Here is an 18,640-nt window from a genome sequence, read left to right on the forward strand (position 1 = left end):
CTTGAGTGTTGGCAGTGAACAGTGATCAGATGTCTTCAGTGCAAAATGATTGAAACACCTAGGTACAAAAAGAGAGTTGTTTTTTTTTGTTTGTTTGTTTTGTTTTTTTGTAAAAGGTTTTTTTCCGCCTGTTTTTAAAGTACTGGTCCAGGGGGAAGCAGTCTTCTTTTTTAATTTTTATTTGTTTATTTATTTAGAGATGGAGTCGCACTCTGTTGCCCAGGCTGGAGTGCAGTGGCTCAATCTCGGCTCACTGCAACCTTGTGTGTTCAAGTGATTCTCCTGCCTCAGCCTCCTGCATAGCTGGGACTACAGGTGCCCGCCACCATGCCCAGCTAATTTTTATTTTTTTAGTAGAGACAGGGCTTCACCATGTTGGCCAGGCTGGTCTCAAACTCCTGGCCTCAAGTGATCTGCCTGCCTCGGCCTCCCAAAGTACTGGGATTACAGGTGTGAGCCACTGCGCCAGGTCCCCCAGTCTTCTTTTTTTTATAGAGCCAGTTAGAAAATACTTAGGTTTTGTGAGCCATGCAGTCTACATCATAGCAACTCAGCTCTGTCATAGCATGAAAGCAGCCATGGATAAAACCTGAATAGTTGTATTCCAATAAAACCTTATTTATGGACATTGAAATTTGAATTTCATATAAATTTCATTCGGCATGAAACTTTATTCATTTGATTTTTTTCCTCACAAACATTTGAAAAGGGGTACACGTGATATTTTATGTAAGTATACAATGTGTAATGGTCAAATCAGGGTAACTGGGATATCCATCATCACCTCAGGCATTCATTTCTTTCTGTTAGGAACCACTCTTTGAGTTACTTTGAAATATACAATACATTATTTTTAACTGTAGTCACCCTATTGTGCTATGGAACGCTAGGTATTATTCCTTCTCACTAACTGTATTTTTGTACTCATTTACCAGTCCCTCTCTATCTCCTCCTTCCCCATGACTCTCTGGTAACTGTCATTCTACTCCCATAAATATGTACAGTTATTATGTATCCATGACAATTAAAAACAAAAATGAAAACAAAACATTCCTAAATCCCAAGGTACAAAAATAGGCAGTGGGCTGGGATTTGGCTTGTGGGCTATAGTTTGCCAACACCTGCTTCAGACCTTTTCTGTAAGAAACCACTGAGAAAAACTGTCAATAACCACTACCTTTAGGACTTGTAAGCCACTGAGGCTGTGGGCAAGACTACATTTTGTTGTCTCATCTTTTGAACTTTTCACGTCTGGACCTGAGTCTACAAAATTTGGCTTCATTTAAAAAAATAAAACTTACTGTGAAATGTGGGGTTAATATATATATTAATATGCCAAAAGCTAGAGATAATGGCATGTTTTATGTATAATGATCACTCCATAAATACTGACTCTCACACTGTTTTTGAATGGGTTTAGTTTGATGTAGGAGTATATGATGTCTAAGGTCTCTGATCAAAGAAATCCCAGCAAAGTGTGATTTTAGAGTTTCATGTAAAATTTCCATGGCATATATACATACCCATAAAACATAGGTAATTTCAAATACTTTCAGTTATTTTTACTAAAATACCATATTACTATTAGCATTTCTGTTTATTTCATCTCTTGTGGAAATTGTCATCTCAGTGACAAAGATTTGTGGGGTAGTTTGTGTCCACTCTGTAGTCTCCCAACATCTGACCTCCATGACACTGTGAAGTAGTCAGTTTCAATCCATGCTCTACCCCGACTTGAATGGGTGGAGGGATGAGTCTGCCTTTCATTTTTGTTATATGCAAAAGAAGAAGGTTAGATTAGTTGATCTCTAGATTATCTTCTACCTCAAATATCCTGGTATTCCTGTAGAACATATAAATTTATGCATATGATTTTAGAGTGAACTGTATTAGTCTACATAGCAGAAATTGTTACTGCTGTTTATCCTAGCAGTATATAGGCTACATACTATATGAACTGTCTCTGTATCTCCACTGACACTAAGTGCTCACTGTTAGTGGTGCTGGAGAAGGAAATGTGGCTGGTTGGAAATAAATACCACTTAGTAGTTAAATAAGTTCAGCTTCGTATTGAAATAGAACTCAGCAGAGGTTGTAGAGGGTTTCAATAAAAGTGATTATTATTAAAGTTCAGTGAACTTTATACAACAGTACACCCTTTTATTTCTTCTGGCATTATATTTAGATATTGAGGTCTGTTCCTCCCTCTGTTTGAGAGTCACCTCTGAGGATCATAAAAAATAGAGATAAGTGATGTAAACTTCCACATGTGTTATATGTTTTGTTTATGTTAAAATAGCGAATATGCCTTGTGTAGAATTAGACTGCATGTTATAAGTCTGACCTGTTTTATCATTTACATTGGAACTTATTGAAATGAGATATCATCTTCAGAAGAGACTTTGCACAATAACATGTAATAAAAGTGTTGGCATTAATTCTTTCTTAAATGGATTTGATGTAGTTGTATATGGTATGGTGAGCATGGTATCTAATATCTTTGAACAAAGAATTTACAACAAAGAATGATTTAGAGTTTAATGTAAATTTTGTATTTTATACACACCAATACAAACAGGTAATTACAAACAGATCAATCACTTTTCTGTCAGTAGTTATGCTGTGCAACTTTGTAATCATATTTAATTAATTTTTTTCACTAAGGTAAAATGTTCATTAACCTAATTAGCAGCTAATTTCTAGAAGCTAATTAATAAAGGTAAGTGTCAATGATGGTATTATTGAAGTTGTAAAAAATTAGTAAAACTAGTTTCTCTAGAATTAAGGAAATATTTCTATATTTTTTAGTATTAGAATGTCATAAAAGTAACTCTCCTTATTTTAATGACTTTGATATTTCTTCTCTTTATTGTAAAGGTCTTCTTTAAATCTTTATCTTCTAAATAAACATAAAAAAATTAAGTCCAATCAAATACAGTTTCAATTAGTTTAAATCCCTTAGGTTTTTGCTAATAATTAAAGTTAATAGTTATTATTCTTTGTGTATCCCACTTAAATTTTTATAAGTATCCCAATAGGTCAGGATTTGGTTAGGGGACTAGGATATATATACATTTTAACTATCATTTTTGGTAAGAAGATTAAATCCAATTGATCATTCTTCCTTAGTTGATTATGAAAAAATAAAATTGTGAGCAATAATGTATTTTAAAAATTACAGTAAATATTATATGATTACTCATTTTGGCAAAACTCTGCAAAACATGAATTCTGTGTAGTTTTGCATGCAGCATGACATTTGTTTTGCTACTAATACAGCTACAGGTTAGATCAGTTTTCTATATTTTAAGATAGCTTTTCATACTGGAAAGGTAAATGAAAATTGCTTTTGTAATCTTCTATTACTTGTTTTAAGAGTCATTATTATTAACTTAGTTGCTTCTTCGTCAGTTAATATTTTTACTTAGCACTTTGTTTTAACTAGTTCTGAACACAAAGAGATTGAAATGTTTCCTCAGTTAATTTGTTTAAATTGGAGTCTCTTCATTTGGGTCTCCACCATCCTGTTCTTTTTTCCTATTGTCCTGGGACAGAGATGTTGCAGAATTGGGGCACTTCAGCATACTTATCAAGGAATTTCTGAAGGACTTGCAAAGGAAAAAATAGATGAACGGATCCAGGCATGCATTTAAGGAAGTTAACCACAGAGTGCTCTCTTTCACATAGAACAGAGTATTTTCAGCGGTGCAGTCAAAGACATCCCGGGTTTGGCTCAGGGTGTAAGGAATTCGGGCAAAATGGAAAGGAACAAAACAAATAAAGAATACAGCAATGATAATGAAAACTTTGACGTTCACCTTTTTCCTGGGGACTTTACCTACACCCCTCGTTCTTACATATGACCGGTATAGTTCTTTTGTAATGAGTGTATAACATACAATAACAATTAAGAAATTAATCCAGAAAATGACTTGACAGATGTAATTTACTATTTCATGCCAGACTAGACCGAACTCTGATTTAAGGAAAGAGCATTTCTTCACATTCTTGTCTCTCGGCTGCCTGTTGGTCAGAATCATGTTAGGCAAAGAGAGTAAGAACATGAATGCCCAGATGACAACAGAGAGAATCTTAGCCGCCAAGAGATTTTTGGGGTTGGATGTTTTAAATGGCCTGGTGGTCTTCTGGTAGCGATCGATAGTTATCAGTCCCAGGAATGAAATACTGATATACATTGTGAAATAAAATATGACGGAGGTAACTTGACACACAAAAGTTCTCAGTGGTCCTGTTCCCAGTTTGGCATCACTAAGAATTTTGAATGGAAAAGTCAGAATCATGAGAAGATCAGAAATGACTGTGTTCTTAAGAAAAATAATAAAGTTTGATTTACTCCGGATTTGAAAGAAAATCCTCATCGCCAGGCCATTTGTGATAAGTCCAACAAAAAACAGGACAGTGTAGAGCAGTGGGAAGAGGACCTGGGTGATTTTGTAGTCTCTGGTGCACAGACTGGTGTTCCCAGGTGCAGAGGTGAGGTTGTTGATGGCTTGCATTTCTTGTTGGTTACCTAGAGAACAAAAGAGAGGATGGTTATTTTCAGCCTAAGGTAGTTATTATTGCTGTTATCTCTGTGTGTAACTTTTTTGGACACAGCCTCCTCTAAAAGTTGAGTTTTCTCATCTTCATTGTACTAGTTAGTATGAACACAGAAAACTGAATCCCAAAATACTTCATTGCAGCAAATATTGCATCTCTGCTGAAAAGAAATGATCTGAAGTACAATATGTGAAGTTATAGATGCTTAGTATTTTTTTATTTGTTGAATGTTTGCCTCTTAAAGCACATTTTGACTTAGAGCTCACTCATATTTATATGCAAAAGCTAGAAGAGAAATAATGGGGCTGTGCTTTACTCTTCTCTAGCTTCCCCTCCATGCCTTTTAGCTTTTTGGTTTCTATTCACAGTCACTTTTCCCCCAACGTCCTTATTTCTGAGCTTCTTTTACTGTAGTACCGTCAAAACAGTTGAGAGACAAATGATGGATAATTGCCTGTTAGAATCCTAAAGTAATAAAAAGGGGGAAGAAATTGGTATAAATTACTCTTGGGAAACTTATTGAATAAAATACTGAATCAGTTAAAAAAAAAAGTTGAACCTTTTTTCTTTATATTTGGAAGATATTCCTGCCTCTATATTGCTCAGTCACTCATTCAAAAATTGGCCTTGTGGAGATTCATTATTCGGCTGCAAATATTTTAACCCATGTGTATCTTATTTCCAACTTTGCTCAGTGTTTTGAAGTTGCTGCATACATTTTCTTGAATATCATTCAGTGTAAATTTTAAAACAGTAAAGAACAAATAAGAGACAGAGATGGCCTGTGTATATATGGTCATGAGTTGGCATTCCTCAAAACAGGGCATACTTTCCAGATTTATGGAGTGTGTAATGGTAGCTAAAATAAAATATAGGTTATTACCACAATAGGCAGCTATAAAGAAAACTAACAAGTGACTCGAATATGCTATATGGCATCTACATCTTAGAAATTTGAAATGACTTTTGTAATCTTTTTATTTCACCAGAGATAAATGAAATTGATTCTGTATAAAATATTCTTAATAATCAGATATATTGAAAGTACAAATAACAAATTTTAAAAGATAACTTTGTGTAAAAGATATTTAGATAAATGAATGTAGCCCTTAAATTCCCCAAAATGTCCATGGAATTCCTTTCTATCCTTAATTCTGGAAGGAAAACAATTAAGAATCATGTTGTCACAGTATGGCTTCAATTTTCAACATCTCCTCACCTATTTAGCGCTTTAAAATAATGCTAAACAAAACCTAATGTTTTGTAATACAAGATCACTGATTTTAATCTTCCCTGCTACTGCTGTGTGGTCTTAGTTCATCCCTGACAGTTTTGGAAATTCGACTTTGTGAATATACATTTTGTGTAGTCTGTAAGTTATTTAACAAGTATTCTTGACATTGAGAATTTCAGCTCCCTTTATCTGTATTTAAATCTCATTTTATATTTGAGGCAAAGTAACTAAGACCATTTATATTTTATTTCTATGCTTTGTATAATTTTTCTTAATGAAGAGACTAAACAATTGTCTCTGACATCATTAATTAGACTTCTATTTTAATTTTAATTTTAGTTCCAAATACATGCTTGCATTGATAGTTATTAAGGTTTACAATTTTAAGAGAAACTTGGAAAAAATGTACACACGTATCAGAGTGTAAATACATATATTTGTCAAGTACTTGTAGAAATAACATTACCTGATAACTGTGTTGATTCTGGAGGGTTTGAATGTATCCGGTAAGTAGCAGTTATTGCAACCTGCAGAGTGGCATCTGGTATTTTCCTTTTAATGTCTTAGTTTAGTTGCCAGACCTCTTTGTGATAGAGAATTTCCTGAGTTTTCATCAGTAAAGTCTTGAGTGTTCTAGAGAGAAATAGAAGGAGAGAAAGAGAGGGCTTCACAATCAGAGATTGTCTTCAAACACTGGACTCAAAGCTATGCAGACACTGAATTTCTATCTGTCCTCTTTTAGGACTTCTGCTTTTGTTTCCCAGGAAATGTGGGATGAGGATGGCTGAGAAGTCATCTTTTAAAAAGCAATTTAAAATCTTGCGGCTTTTTACTGAAACCTGCTAGAGTTGATGATTTATAACTTCGAGTTATGGCTATTTTCTATGCAAATGATAAATCCAAGTTGAGATCAAGCCTTCGAAGTCTGCTTCCTGGAGAAGATTTTAAGCTTGCTTTCTTGGGTGGTTAATTTATCTGAAATATATGGTGTACAACACTGGGTGATGTATTTTCTTCTAGCAAGTAATTACGTTAACTCAAAATGTGTGCTGGCTAGGGATGTTAAGTCTCTGGCCCTTTGTTTTTTCCTTGGTTAATAATGTCATTATTTTAAACCTGTGTTTGATTAACTCCTTTGTAGGTGAAACAGCTTCCTTCTATTATAAATTAGCAGATTCCAAAATTACATTAGAAAAGTGATTGTATCCATTGCCAGGCTTATTATATACAGTGTCGTTCATGATTTTCTTGAATAGAATTTAAATAAAAACAATTTTTTTTTGTTTCTTTACCTAATTTTGAGTTTTTGGGAAAATATAACGTTAAATTAAGGCATCCTCATATCACAATTATTTACAGTTACTTAACTTTGAAACCAGAAGGGCAAAAAATATGTTAGGGGTGAGATTGAAGGGCAAAGTGTTTTGGTGCTTTAACTTTATGTAAATATTGCTTTGCAGAAACACACCCCCCTGGTGTCTCAAACTGCAGTGTCCTTCTGTTACCAGTGGAAATCATTTGTGTTGGTGCCTTTGCTGTGAACACATGTTTTGGTTGTTTCTTCTGCGTTTTGAGTATTTGTGTCTTTACATGTTAAATATCTTCATTGGTTTTCATAGTGCAGAGCAGCAGCTCTGCATCACTTGGGAACTTGCTAGAAATGCACATTTTGGGGCACCAATCTAGCTGAGTGAATCAAAAACTCTGGGGTGCCCCACCCTGCATCTGTATTTTAGTGAGCCTTCCATTGATGCTTGATACACTCAAATGTGAGGACCACTGATTTAAATGGAACAAGAATTTTGTTGCCGTTTAGAACTTGAAGCTATTACTATCAGTCATTTCAGACACGTAATAATCCCCGAATGTTGGTCATCTTAAAGGGATTGGTTTGATATTAAACTCTTGGAAAGGGTTGTATTGTTATTTTTAAATATGACTTGTAAACAAATCTTAGCCTTCCTTATTTGTTGGAGTCTCAAAATTTTAAAAAGAGCTTTTATGCTGTATATACTTCAAATAATAATTGTCAATATTTAATTTCTTACACTGTCATGAATTAACTCACTTTATTATCTCAGCTGTTCTCTGAGGTACGCATATCATCCTCAGTCTCTGGATGAGGGGAACTGAGGAGCAGAGCAGTGAAGTTAGATGGAGACCCCATTCTGACCTGTGCTGTGTAGTTAGTCCTAGAATCTGTATTTGTGAATTTCTGTACCTGAGAATCTTCCCTATCACACCCTCTCCTCAACTCCTCTCCCACTGAGGCCCAGTAGTGAGAAGTGAATCTCATGTGGGATGGTTGTATGTCTTTCAATAAAGTAAGGACCATACTCGCCCTTACAGCAAATTGTAAATGCTAAAGGATGTTTATGATACTTTTTCTAAGACCATCAAATGAAACAAGGCTTATTCAAGAAAGTGATGATTATTTTTAACAAATCAATCTGCCATATTTCTAATTCAGGATACTTAAGTCATACTACCTTATTGAGAATTTATATTTCTAAACCTCTAGAAGGGCTAACAGTAGAGATTTAAGGGATAAAAGAAGGGCTTCAGTTCTTGATCTAAATTAACTTTATCTTTCCTCTGATTTTTAACTCACAACCACATACCTATTTACAAACCACCTCTGATAACATTTTTTCATTGGAGGAAGGCTGCCAGTTAGAACACTTAATGCTGAAAGTGACTAAAATCTTTAAGTGAAAAGTATCTCAGTTACAGAAGTATATTTTCATATGAATAGAAGCAGAGCAAGTTATATATACTCTAATCTCTCATTAGTAAATAACATCAACACATACAGTTTGTAGTTATTTGTGTTAGTGTTGGGAACAGAGCTAACTTTGGTTGATTTGGTTATTTTGTATAATTGAATGAGTTAGAAAAATGAACAGAATTTTTACTTTTAAGTGGCTTAATTGGTTTGTTTATTTTACCAAGTCTACTAAAGGTAGTCTGCTCATCTGAAAATGTTTGCTTCAAATGGGATTACTCTGAAACCTGTAGTCTTTTGGAACTGGGCAGGAGGATAGAGATATAATTATGACATTTGATTAGCTCTTAGGCTGTTTTAGTTCCAGTGGTCTCTGATTCTAAATGTGGTCATTTTGACATTAATATTTTGTTTGAGGGTATGTGTTTTAAAGCAGTGCATAGTCATGTCTGCTAGCTTGGCTTTATCCATTGGAATATAGAAATTTAGGTTAGATATCAACAGGTTCCAAAAATAACGAGTCTTGGGCATTGAAATATTTCGCAAAAAAGAATGCCGTCTTTTGTGACCTAGTTATCTGACATCCCAGTCTTAAGTGTTTTGCTTGTAAGTAGAGGACTAGTATATATACAAATATCAGTCATACTGTGGACTATAAGCTGTGTAGAACAAAGATTTCATATACAAATCTAGTTAAATCAGCCTCCTATTTTCTTGATTTACAGAAAATATACTCTATGTATAGTTACTAATTATTAAAAAAAACCTGTTAATTTCTTCATTCCTGTAATATTCTTGTAAAATAAATAAATATATTTATTTATATATACTTTATATAAATAAAGTATATATAAATACTTTATATATATAAATAAAGTATATATATGTGACACTCTTTCTTACATATCCCCTCCCCTGACTTGTGTGACCCCGAATTATAGTATCTTGTTAATTAAAGAGTGTGTATGTGCACCATTTGCTGGCTTATTTCCCCCCTCACCATCTCAGCTCTCTTAGCCCTTCTTCCCTAAACATAATGTGAAGGTTTTGCACCCCTCCCAGGACTTGACATACTGCCCTTATTCCTGAGCTGTCACCTCTGTGTTAGGCCCATATCAAACCAATTACTGGACGTTTACACATTTCTACCTACCCTTCAAATTCCTTGCAATTACATGTAAATTCAGAAGTATCTTGCTGTTATAATGTGTTAATGTATTTTTTATACATTGTAAATAGATTATTTAATAATAATTATTTGGTAATATAAACAATACAATTTATTATTATACATTATAAATAGATTTTAACTAGTGGATACATCTCGAAGTCCAGTGAGATGCACATTTACTCCTTGGGTTCAAAAGCCTGATCCTTTCCTAACTTCTTAGATACCTCTTCATTTTGCTTCTTAGTCTTCATTCCCACCACTAAAACTTAGTTCACCCTACACACTTTTTTGCTCTAGCTTTGTCTCTCACATCTCCCCTTCATTTTTCTCAACACTTAATCATCAGGTAAAGTTTCCTACAAAACTAGTTTTTCTCCTTATCTTCATCTCTGCCCTATTCCTTTAGCTATATATTTGTTCATTAGTCCACTTATTTTGTATTTAGTATGTTCAACAAATATTAAATGCTAACTCATTTCCTATTAAGGAGATTATAAAAATGAACAAAACAGACATGGAGTCTTCCACAAAATTTACACACTAATGAGGAAGACAGACATTAAACAAATACCTAGAAAATAAGTGAATTATACTGTAATAAATGCTCCAAAGTCTACTTCCCCTCCTTACTCCTTCTGTGGGGAGGTTTTCAATAAACTGGAGTGACAGAGTGAGGGAACTGACACTGTATTTGTACATAGCATTTCAGCAAGTGAAATTGCAGCTATGAGAGTATTTTAGGTGTAAGGACGAGCAACAGCAAAGGGAGGAAGTGCCCTAGAGTCTTGGTGAAATGTTGAGTAATGCAGTTCAGTGTGGGTGTGGGGGATGTGCAGGGGAGGAGTAGAAGTCTAGCATGTGAATTAACAGTAGTGAACACTGTCCATTATGCTTTGAAGCATTTTACATGCTTTATCCCAGATTTTCTCACAAAAACCTTGCAAGGAAGGGATGTTACCCCATTTTTCAGAGGAAGAATCAGAGGTTTAGGAAGGTTTATTATTCGAGATCATGGACCTGGCAAGTAGCACAACCAGCGTGCAGTCACAGCTCTCTTACCCCAAGCTTGGGCTATTATTGGTAAATTTGGGGCCATAGTGATCCTGTGCGATTGTGAGGAGCATGTGGCTCTTTCTAGGATACTTTTTTTGACCACCCCTCTTTGGACTTCTAGGTCTGTAAATACTGCTTTGATGACATTGATTCTGTGCTTCTTGAAGACAGGAATCATTTATCCTTGTATTTTTTCAGGGCTCCTAGCATTTTGTCTTGCCTTAAATAGATATTCTATAAACAGTTACTGAATAACTGTGCTAAAGTCATCACATGGACATTTACATTAGGACCATTTTATATATGCTGTAACTGAAAACAATTGCCAAAGCACGTGACTGGCACTGCCTTCATTTTTCATAATTTTCTTAGTGCCCTCCTGTTTCCTTCCTAGGGTTCATATGTACACAACCCACCAGACCAAAAAAAAAAAAAAAACAAAAAAGAAATATATCAGTAATTCTCTGTAGCAACAACGAAAATGGGAAATTAGCAAGCAGCTCAGCTCATTCAGATGCGCAGCCAGCTCTAGGGATCACTGCTTATGTCATTTGTATCCTATGATTGGGAATATGTTTTGAAAATTTGGGAGAGGTACTCAGGATATTAAGAACAGCTTCTAAGAGAAACTTGCTCCTAGCTGCTTCTTTTTTTTTTTGGAGGCAAATTTGAACACCTGAAATATTAAGAATCATTTGGGGGTGGGGAATAGATGGATTGGCAGGGCATATAAATGTTTATTTCTTGTAATGTATAATAAAAAAGGAACCAGTGCAATGGGAAGCAGTGGCAAGTGTGTCCCTGAGAAAGACCAACACAAAGACTGAGAGCCAAGTAACGGAATTGGAGAGAGAAAAACAGGCTCTTGGTTTAACGCTGCAGAAGCAATATGTTACTTTGTGCAGAGTACACGTGAAGTACTCCAGATCAAACATTGGACTTCTCCTAGTCTGAGGTTTTTGTTCTTTGTTGCTGCCACTGCTAATTAGGAACACAGTGCAGTTTGTTTTCTCTGTGAGGAATTCTTTTCTCACATAAGCTCCTTAGGATAAGACGGATAAGACGGATGCTGTTGGGAAGGGTAAGTGCTTGCCAAGGGCAAAAATATACATAGAGTAAGAAAAGGAGGTTTACCAAAGGATAGATTTGGACATTTTCTAAGAAAATGGAAGATTATAAAATCCAAGAGAGAAATTGCTATAGAAAGATTCAGAGCCAGGCACAAGAGAGGGCACATCCTGGACTCTCTTACTTTGGCTGAGGAATGTGTTCAGTGGTGTGCATATGCTTTCGTTATGCTGTGACTAAATTTCTTCCCCACGTGGGAAAAAAATGGTGCTTGGATTCACTGTGCCTATGGGGTAGTGGTGGAGAGGTGGTCCAGAAGGGAAGAGTGGTGATGTCAGAACATGTTTGCATTTTCAGCTGTTTGCCTCACACCTAGTGACACCTACACGCTTTATTGTTTTGTCATTTGGAAATAAATATACATATATCTCACACAGTCATATTGGAAATAAATGGAATATGTGTAGTTTTGTAGAGATGAAGTCTCGCTCTTTTCCAGGCTGGTCTTGAACTCCTGTCCTCAAGAGATCCTCCCACCTTGGCCTCCCAAAGCACTGGGATTACAGACATGAGCCACTGCACCCTGTCCAGGAATATTTTTTATGAAGGTGTTTGAGGATCCTAGCAAGATATTTTTCCCTAAATGTAAATATTTGCTATTGCTATATATAAAACCAGGCTTATGAAGAGATAACATTTTCCTTAAGGGAAAAATATGACTAGACAATATGTTACAGGATGTGAAATTAATACCATGTTCAATTTTAAACAATGAAAAGTTTTTCAATAGCCAAAACTTACTTTGTAGGGTACGCCCACATCAAGTGCTTCTATTAAGACTTCAGGTCAGTTGACACTTTTTTTTTTTTTTAATAACGTTAGCAAGTTCCAAACTGGAAAAACAAGGGTGTTGCCAGTGGAGGTTGAGGTGAATTGAAGGCAGGGCGGGATGCCACCACCGCAAGGCAGCATGGAGGTGCTGTGGTCAGTGCATTTCAGGGATATGAAATGCAACCCCACCCCTGCAGACAAGAGTTTCAGAATGCATTTTCTGTTTTTCAGGATGAATCTTCAAGTCATGAATGTAACCAGCGCACAATCCTTCTCTATGGAGTCGGCAAAGAGCGTGATGAAGCAAGGCATCAGCTGAAGAAGATTACCAAAGATATCCTGAAAATTCTAAACAAGAAGAGCACCACAGAGACAGGGGGTAAAGAACCTTAATGCATTTACTCCCATTGTATTGCCTTTTGCCTTCCCTCTGAGCACAGTCTTTATCAAAGTGTTCTATGTCACTGTCAACAGAGCGTTTCCCCTCCTGAATGACTCTCACATTGAAATGTGAACAAGCACATTTAAATTTTAAAGCCTTGTTTCCATTTATAGTAACTCTTGTATTAAAATATTAATACAAGGTATTAATATTAAATATTATTGTATTAAAATACTATAATCCACAGGTAGGTGTAGGTAATTTATTCTGATTTTTGGTATACTTCTCAAATTTTCTGTAGTAGTAATAAATGAAGTACTGAAGAATGAGTTGAAAACCGTTAGTCTGGAAGAGATCCATTTCTCTGTTTCTTTACCATAATTTTCCAAGCTTGTGGTTAGTTTTTGTTCTGGGGCACTCACATTTGCATGTTAATTGAAAATCATGACAGCATATTTGCTCATCTTTTCTTACATTATTGAGAAAAATAATTGCAGTAGGTAGTGATGACTACCTATATCTCCAAATGATTTCAAATAAAAGAAAATTTGATCTTTGCTCTATAATGTCTTCTTTAGTTGGAATGCTCTTTCCTCATCCTTTTGACATAGTTTTTACAGTGAAGCTGTGCCTTTATGTTGTATCACCACATTGCATAATTGGAATTTTGTAATTATCCACTTCACGTTTGCCTAATTATTCTTTTTAAGGTTTGTTTATTTCATTAGGCAATCAAATTATTTTAAAAATATCATTAGGTATCCTGCTACCACCACTGGTGTTTATTTCTCTAATACTTAAATCGCAGAAGGAAAAAGGAAGTTTGTGTTTACCCTATGTAAACAACATTCTTCCTGCACATGGTATAAACCACCTCTAGGAGCCCTACTGTTCTGTAGTACATACACTTTTTTATGGACTCTTCACAGGAGATCCAGCTCTTAGACTTCAGCAGGATAATTTGCTAGAATTTGTCCACCCTAGATCTTTACTAGAGAAAAATACAGATCTTAATAATGCAGATAGGTTCTCTTTCTTCCCGGTCAATCATGATGCACATGCAGAAACATGGTACAAGTGGCAATGTGTTTCCGTCTGCATATGGCGTTCTGGGTATCTGATATCAGAGGTGATAGTCCTCAGAACACAGTGGGAAAGTTATCCTTCCTGCTATTCGCATCACCTTCCCTAACTCCCTTCCGTTCCCGGTTAAGGACTTTGAAATACCTCAGCTCTCTGAGGAAGCAACCAAGAGTTGTGGAAGGGAAATGAAACCTTCTTGTTGACATGTCATTATTGAGCTTGAAAAAAGAAAGTGCTCTGTCTAAGAAAACTGTTTATCTGTTGTTTTGGTGTTTTCTGTGTCTTAGAGAAAAGAGGAAACAGTTGTGTTTAGAAGATTGAATTTAGAAGCCCTGAAACTAGCTAGCAAAGAATATTTAAAACTACTTTTTGGTATACTTGGAAATGGGGTGGGGGGAGTCAGTATTTCCTTCAGGAGGTTCAGTAATACATATTTTATTTAAATTATTTTTAGAGGGTCTTTCCAGATCCTGCGGAATTTTTTAGAAGGCTGAGGGGTATGGGAAGGGGAAGGAAGCAATGTGGTATCCTTTTCTGTTGAGCCTACTAACTTCCTTCACAGCTTTTTAATGCCACACTACAGTTTGTCCTGTCTTTGTAGCAGTCCCTCAAATAGGCAATTCTAGCATATGAACTCACAAAGCGAAAAACATTGTTGTTCTGTGCTGCCTTTTGAGAAACAGGTTAAGTATTCCTTATATGAAGTGCTTGGGACCAGAAGGGTTTTGGATTTTGGATATTTTCACATTTTTGAATATTTGCATATATAATGAGAAATCTTGGGGATGAGACCCAAGTCTAAACATGAAACTCATTTATGTTTCATATACACTTTATATACATACCCTGAAAGTAATTTTATTTTTCTCTTGGAGATGCTTAATAAACTGTGTTGTGTGTCTACACTTTGACTGTGACCTGTCACATGAGATCAAGTGTGGAATTTTCTACTTGTAGCATTATGTCTGCACTCAAAGTTTCATATTTTGGAGAATTTCAGATTTTGGATTCTCAGAATAGGGATCCTCAACCTTTATCAGTAAATAGAAATATCATCTGTGGAACCACATCGTTGGGAGGGGATTTTTGACTTTCTTTCATTTTAGATAAAGTTCCTTAACCAGAAAGTTGTTAATTTGGGATGTAGTGAGCTACTGTCTTGTAAATAATCTTAATTTTAAGTCACTAGTTAAAAGTTAGTGTAGGCACCAGAAATTAGCTAACTGTACTTCATATTAATGGAAATACGCCCACTTTTTTCAGCAACATGAGTGCTGGTAAGGAGAACAGACCTTGTGTTAGCATGTATTTGATTTCGGGGAACACATGAAAATAATATTTTGAGGAACCAACTCATTAGGAGTGTTGCCAGATCAGCCAGGTCTTGCCTAGGGGAATTTATAATATAAAGTTTAAATAACATTTCCAGTTGAATGATCAAAGTTCATTTTTCATTTGCCTTGACCAGTTATCTTTTTTGGTTGTCAATGGTGTATCTTTTGAAAATATTAGTGAAGTTTACTATGACAACCTTTAAGAGGCTAAAGTTTCAGGATTTAAAGACTTTAAAAAGGAAAATTAAAATTAAGCAACGAAAGAGCAATAATATGTTATAAAAGCAAATTAACATAAGAAAGATGAGGAAAAAATATATATTGACTATAATGTTACTCATGTAAATGTCATTAAAGTATTTCATTGAGAACCACCACTGATTTCTTACATTTTGCTGTTAAAATGAGTATAAATTGCAAAGAACCAATTACATTCTTTTAGATGAAGTTTTAAGAAGTTAGTGATACATAGATAAATGGAGTCTATTAGCACAAACAAATAAAAAGGTGCACTTAGGAGTTTTTAGTAGGATCTACTTCTTTAAGTCTGTTGTTATTGTTTATTTATTTTGTCCCAGGAAGAACTGAATCAATACATTAATTTCACTTTTAAGGCATTTTGTACACAAAACTGTTGATGTTAGCTCTTCAGCCTTGGATCAAAGATGTTAGTAAATGAAAAATTCAAAACTTGGTTGTTTTAAACATGCTCATGACACGTGAGCAGCTACAGTGAAGGCAAAATTTCATACATAATTTGTACTTTTGAGAATAGATATTGAAAAAATAAGCAGGTTTAATGAATTTGTTAATACCTAATCTTTGCATTGTATTTGGTGTTACTGGCCAAAAGTGGCACAAGCTTTTAACTTATGTTACCCCAGCACCTTTAAATTCTGATGTACTCTGGCATCAAGGTTTCTTTGTTTAGGGAATTAGAAAAGAACCAGCCTTGTGGTGTTTTGTTTTATTTTGTTTTTGACTCTAACTACTAATTGCTTATTGTTGAAAGAGAAGTCTCTTTTATTTTCATGTTATTGTTTAAGACCATTACATTTGCCATTAGCAAAATATTTGTGAGTTCAGTGAAGTCTTGTTCATTTCTTGTGTCTTTAATAGAGAAATCCATAAAGCAACATTTGTTTTCTGAAATTAAACTTTCCTAAAGAAGAGGACAGTGTGAGGAGTAGAACTCTTGTCTTGGTAGCCTTTAACTACTTAGAATCACAGTGCTAGAAATGACATTATCAATCGTATATCCAACTTTTCTTTTTGTTTTTAGATTTGTCTTTGTAAATATAAAATATTAAAGTATTTAGAAACAGGATTGAATCTAGTTTTGGATCTTATTGTTAGAACAGTTAAGAAGAGTACCCCTAGAATAAGCAGTGTTAATTTTTTTTAATTGGAATTTTCTTCAAACCTCTTTATGCTAATTTGATAAACATGGCACTTCTTCATTAATGTGGAGTGATTTAATTTTTTGCCGCCATTAAAAAGGGAATCATGTAATTTCTTTTTTTAAAAATATGTTAAAGTGTGTCAGAAAAGTAACAAGATGAGTCTCCAAAGAAGATGCCAAGCAAGTGTTTGATTAAGTCAAAGTGAGCCCAGGAGATCTCCCCACCTTCATTGTGGATATCATTATAATTTAAAAGTTGTTTAGTGAGAAATGTTCATAAAGGCACTTTTTATGATAGCTAAAATCTGGAAACTACTCACTAGAATGGTTAAGTAAATGCTGGTACAGTCACACATTGGAATACTGTAAATAAGTGAGAATTATTAGTTTTTAGAACAAATTAAAATTACCTCAGCAATATGAGTCAATCTTAAAAAGCATACTGTTGATTGCAAGATGCCAGATGTGGAAAGCATACACTATATGATTTCCTTTATATAAAGTTCCAGTGTAGGCAATAGCAATCTAAGTTGTTAGATGTCAGGATTTTGATCTCCTAGGGAGGGAGACGACGTGCCTAGAGAGGCCTGAGGGAGTTTCTGAGATTCCATTCTGTTACTTTGTATTCAAGTCTTATTGTGTATTTATTTTATTGAAATTCATAGAATTTGTGCACTTTTCTCTATGTATGCTGTACTTTAAAAAAAAGTATCCATTAAAAATGTCAAGAGCTTCTATTAAATGGAAAATAATGGATCTGCTTTATGTTTATGTAGTTGGGGACGAAGGACAAAAAGCCAGGAAGAACAAACAGGAGACATTTCCAACACTGGAGACTGTGTTCACTAAACTCCAGCTCCTTTCGTATTTTGATCAACATCAAGTGACATCTCAGGTAGCCATTTAAAGCTGTTTTATTATGCATTTACAGTATTCTAATTTCCTGAAAAATTTTTTCCATGCAGGATATTTTCTCAGCCTTAATGGTTTTAGACATATATTTTATGAACATACTTGGAAGTATCTCAGACTATTGAGTAGTTCTTTAAGTGTCAGGTTGCCTTCCTCAGAAGGATTAATTTTTATTATGTCTTTTTTTGTCCTTTTGATAATAATCAGTGACATATAAAGTAATAGCTAATGAAATAGTTAGGTTATTAGAGTTTGGTCCTATATTGCAATTGATGAGAAATCTGTTGATGATTGAAATAAAATACTATGAAATTGAGAAGAAAACACATCTGTTTTGCTTTACAAATCCATTAATATTCAAATGGATGTGTCTAAAAATTAATATTTGTAGTTATTCTACCATTAGAATACTTAAGATTTAGGTCTGAATGACAACTTTCTGTACTTTTTTAAAATTGTAGTTATGAAAAAATCATTTTCTTTGTACATAGTTTTATAGTTTCTATAGAAATATGTTTTGACTTTCGTCAAAGTAGAATCGTGTATAAATTCAACTGTCTTAAAAAGTAAAAATGATTTATCTTAGTAAAAGATTATTTAGCATATTGGTCTTACAATATTTTCACTTTTGTTTGCACAGATTTCTAACAATGTGCTAGAACAAATCACAAGCTTTGCGTCGGGAACATCCTATCACCTGCCTTTGGCTCACCACATTCAGCTCATCTTTGATCTCATGGAGCCAGCACTGAACATCAATGGACTAATTGACTTCGCAATACAGGTGTCAAAGAGACCATGTTTCTCTTACTTTTAGGAAAGCAAATCCACCGGGCATTGTGCGATTTAAAGTGAGCCAATTAGCTGGGCACAGTGGCTTGTGCT

At 34.7% G+C, this 18,640-nt stretch overlaps 2 protein-coding genes across 7 annotated transcripts in view; one reads left to right on the top strand and one right to left on the bottom strand.

The window, feature by feature from the left end:
- MED12L (mediator complex subunit 12L) overlaps positions 1-18,640 on the top strand; it is a 338,115-nt gene that overhangs the window by 241,889 nt on the left and 77,586 nt on the right. For all 4 annotated transcript variants that reach the window (XM_032173854.2, XM_058427086.1, XM_058427087.1 and 1 more), the window contains exons 17-19: positions 12,874-13,021; positions 17,620-17,738; positions 18,396-18,539. In XM_032173854.2, the coding sequence (XP_032029745.1) occupies positions 12,874-13,021; positions 17,620-17,738; positions 18,396-18,539 (411 nt within the window). The remainder of the gene's footprint in view (positions 1-12,873; positions 13,022-17,619; positions 17,739-18,395; positions 18,540-18,640) is intronic.
- The window catches only part of P2RY12 (purinergic receptor P2Y12), a 42,581-nt gene continuing 26,465 nt past the window's right edge, over positions 2,525-18,640 (bottom strand). The window contains exons 1-3 of one of the 3 annotated variants that reach the window (XM_058427089.1): positions 12,613-12,873; positions 6,261-6,427; positions 2,525-4,531 (exon numbers count right to left, since the gene is read on the bottom strand). In XM_058427089.1, the coding sequence (XP_058283072.1) occupies positions 3,489-4,517 (1,029 nt within the window). In that variant the 5' untranslated portion in view covers positions 4,518-4,531; positions 6,261-6,427; positions 12,613-12,873 and the 3' untranslated portion in view covers positions 2,525-3,488. Of the gene's footprint in view, positions 4,532-6,260; positions 6,551-12,612; positions 12,874-18,640 lie in introns of those variants that run through there. The other 2 variants (XM_032173864.2, XM_032173863.2) reach the window with 2 other exon arrangements.

Source organism: Hylobates moloch, unplaced genomic scaffold (assembly GCF_009828535.3).
Source record: "Hylobates moloch isolate HMO894 unplaced genomic scaffold, HMol_V3 SCAFFOLD_13, whole genome shotgun sequence".
In the NCBI taxonomy this organism is placed as follows: Eukaryota; Metazoa; Chordata; class Mammalia; order Primates; family Hylobatidae; genus Hylobates; species Hylobates moloch.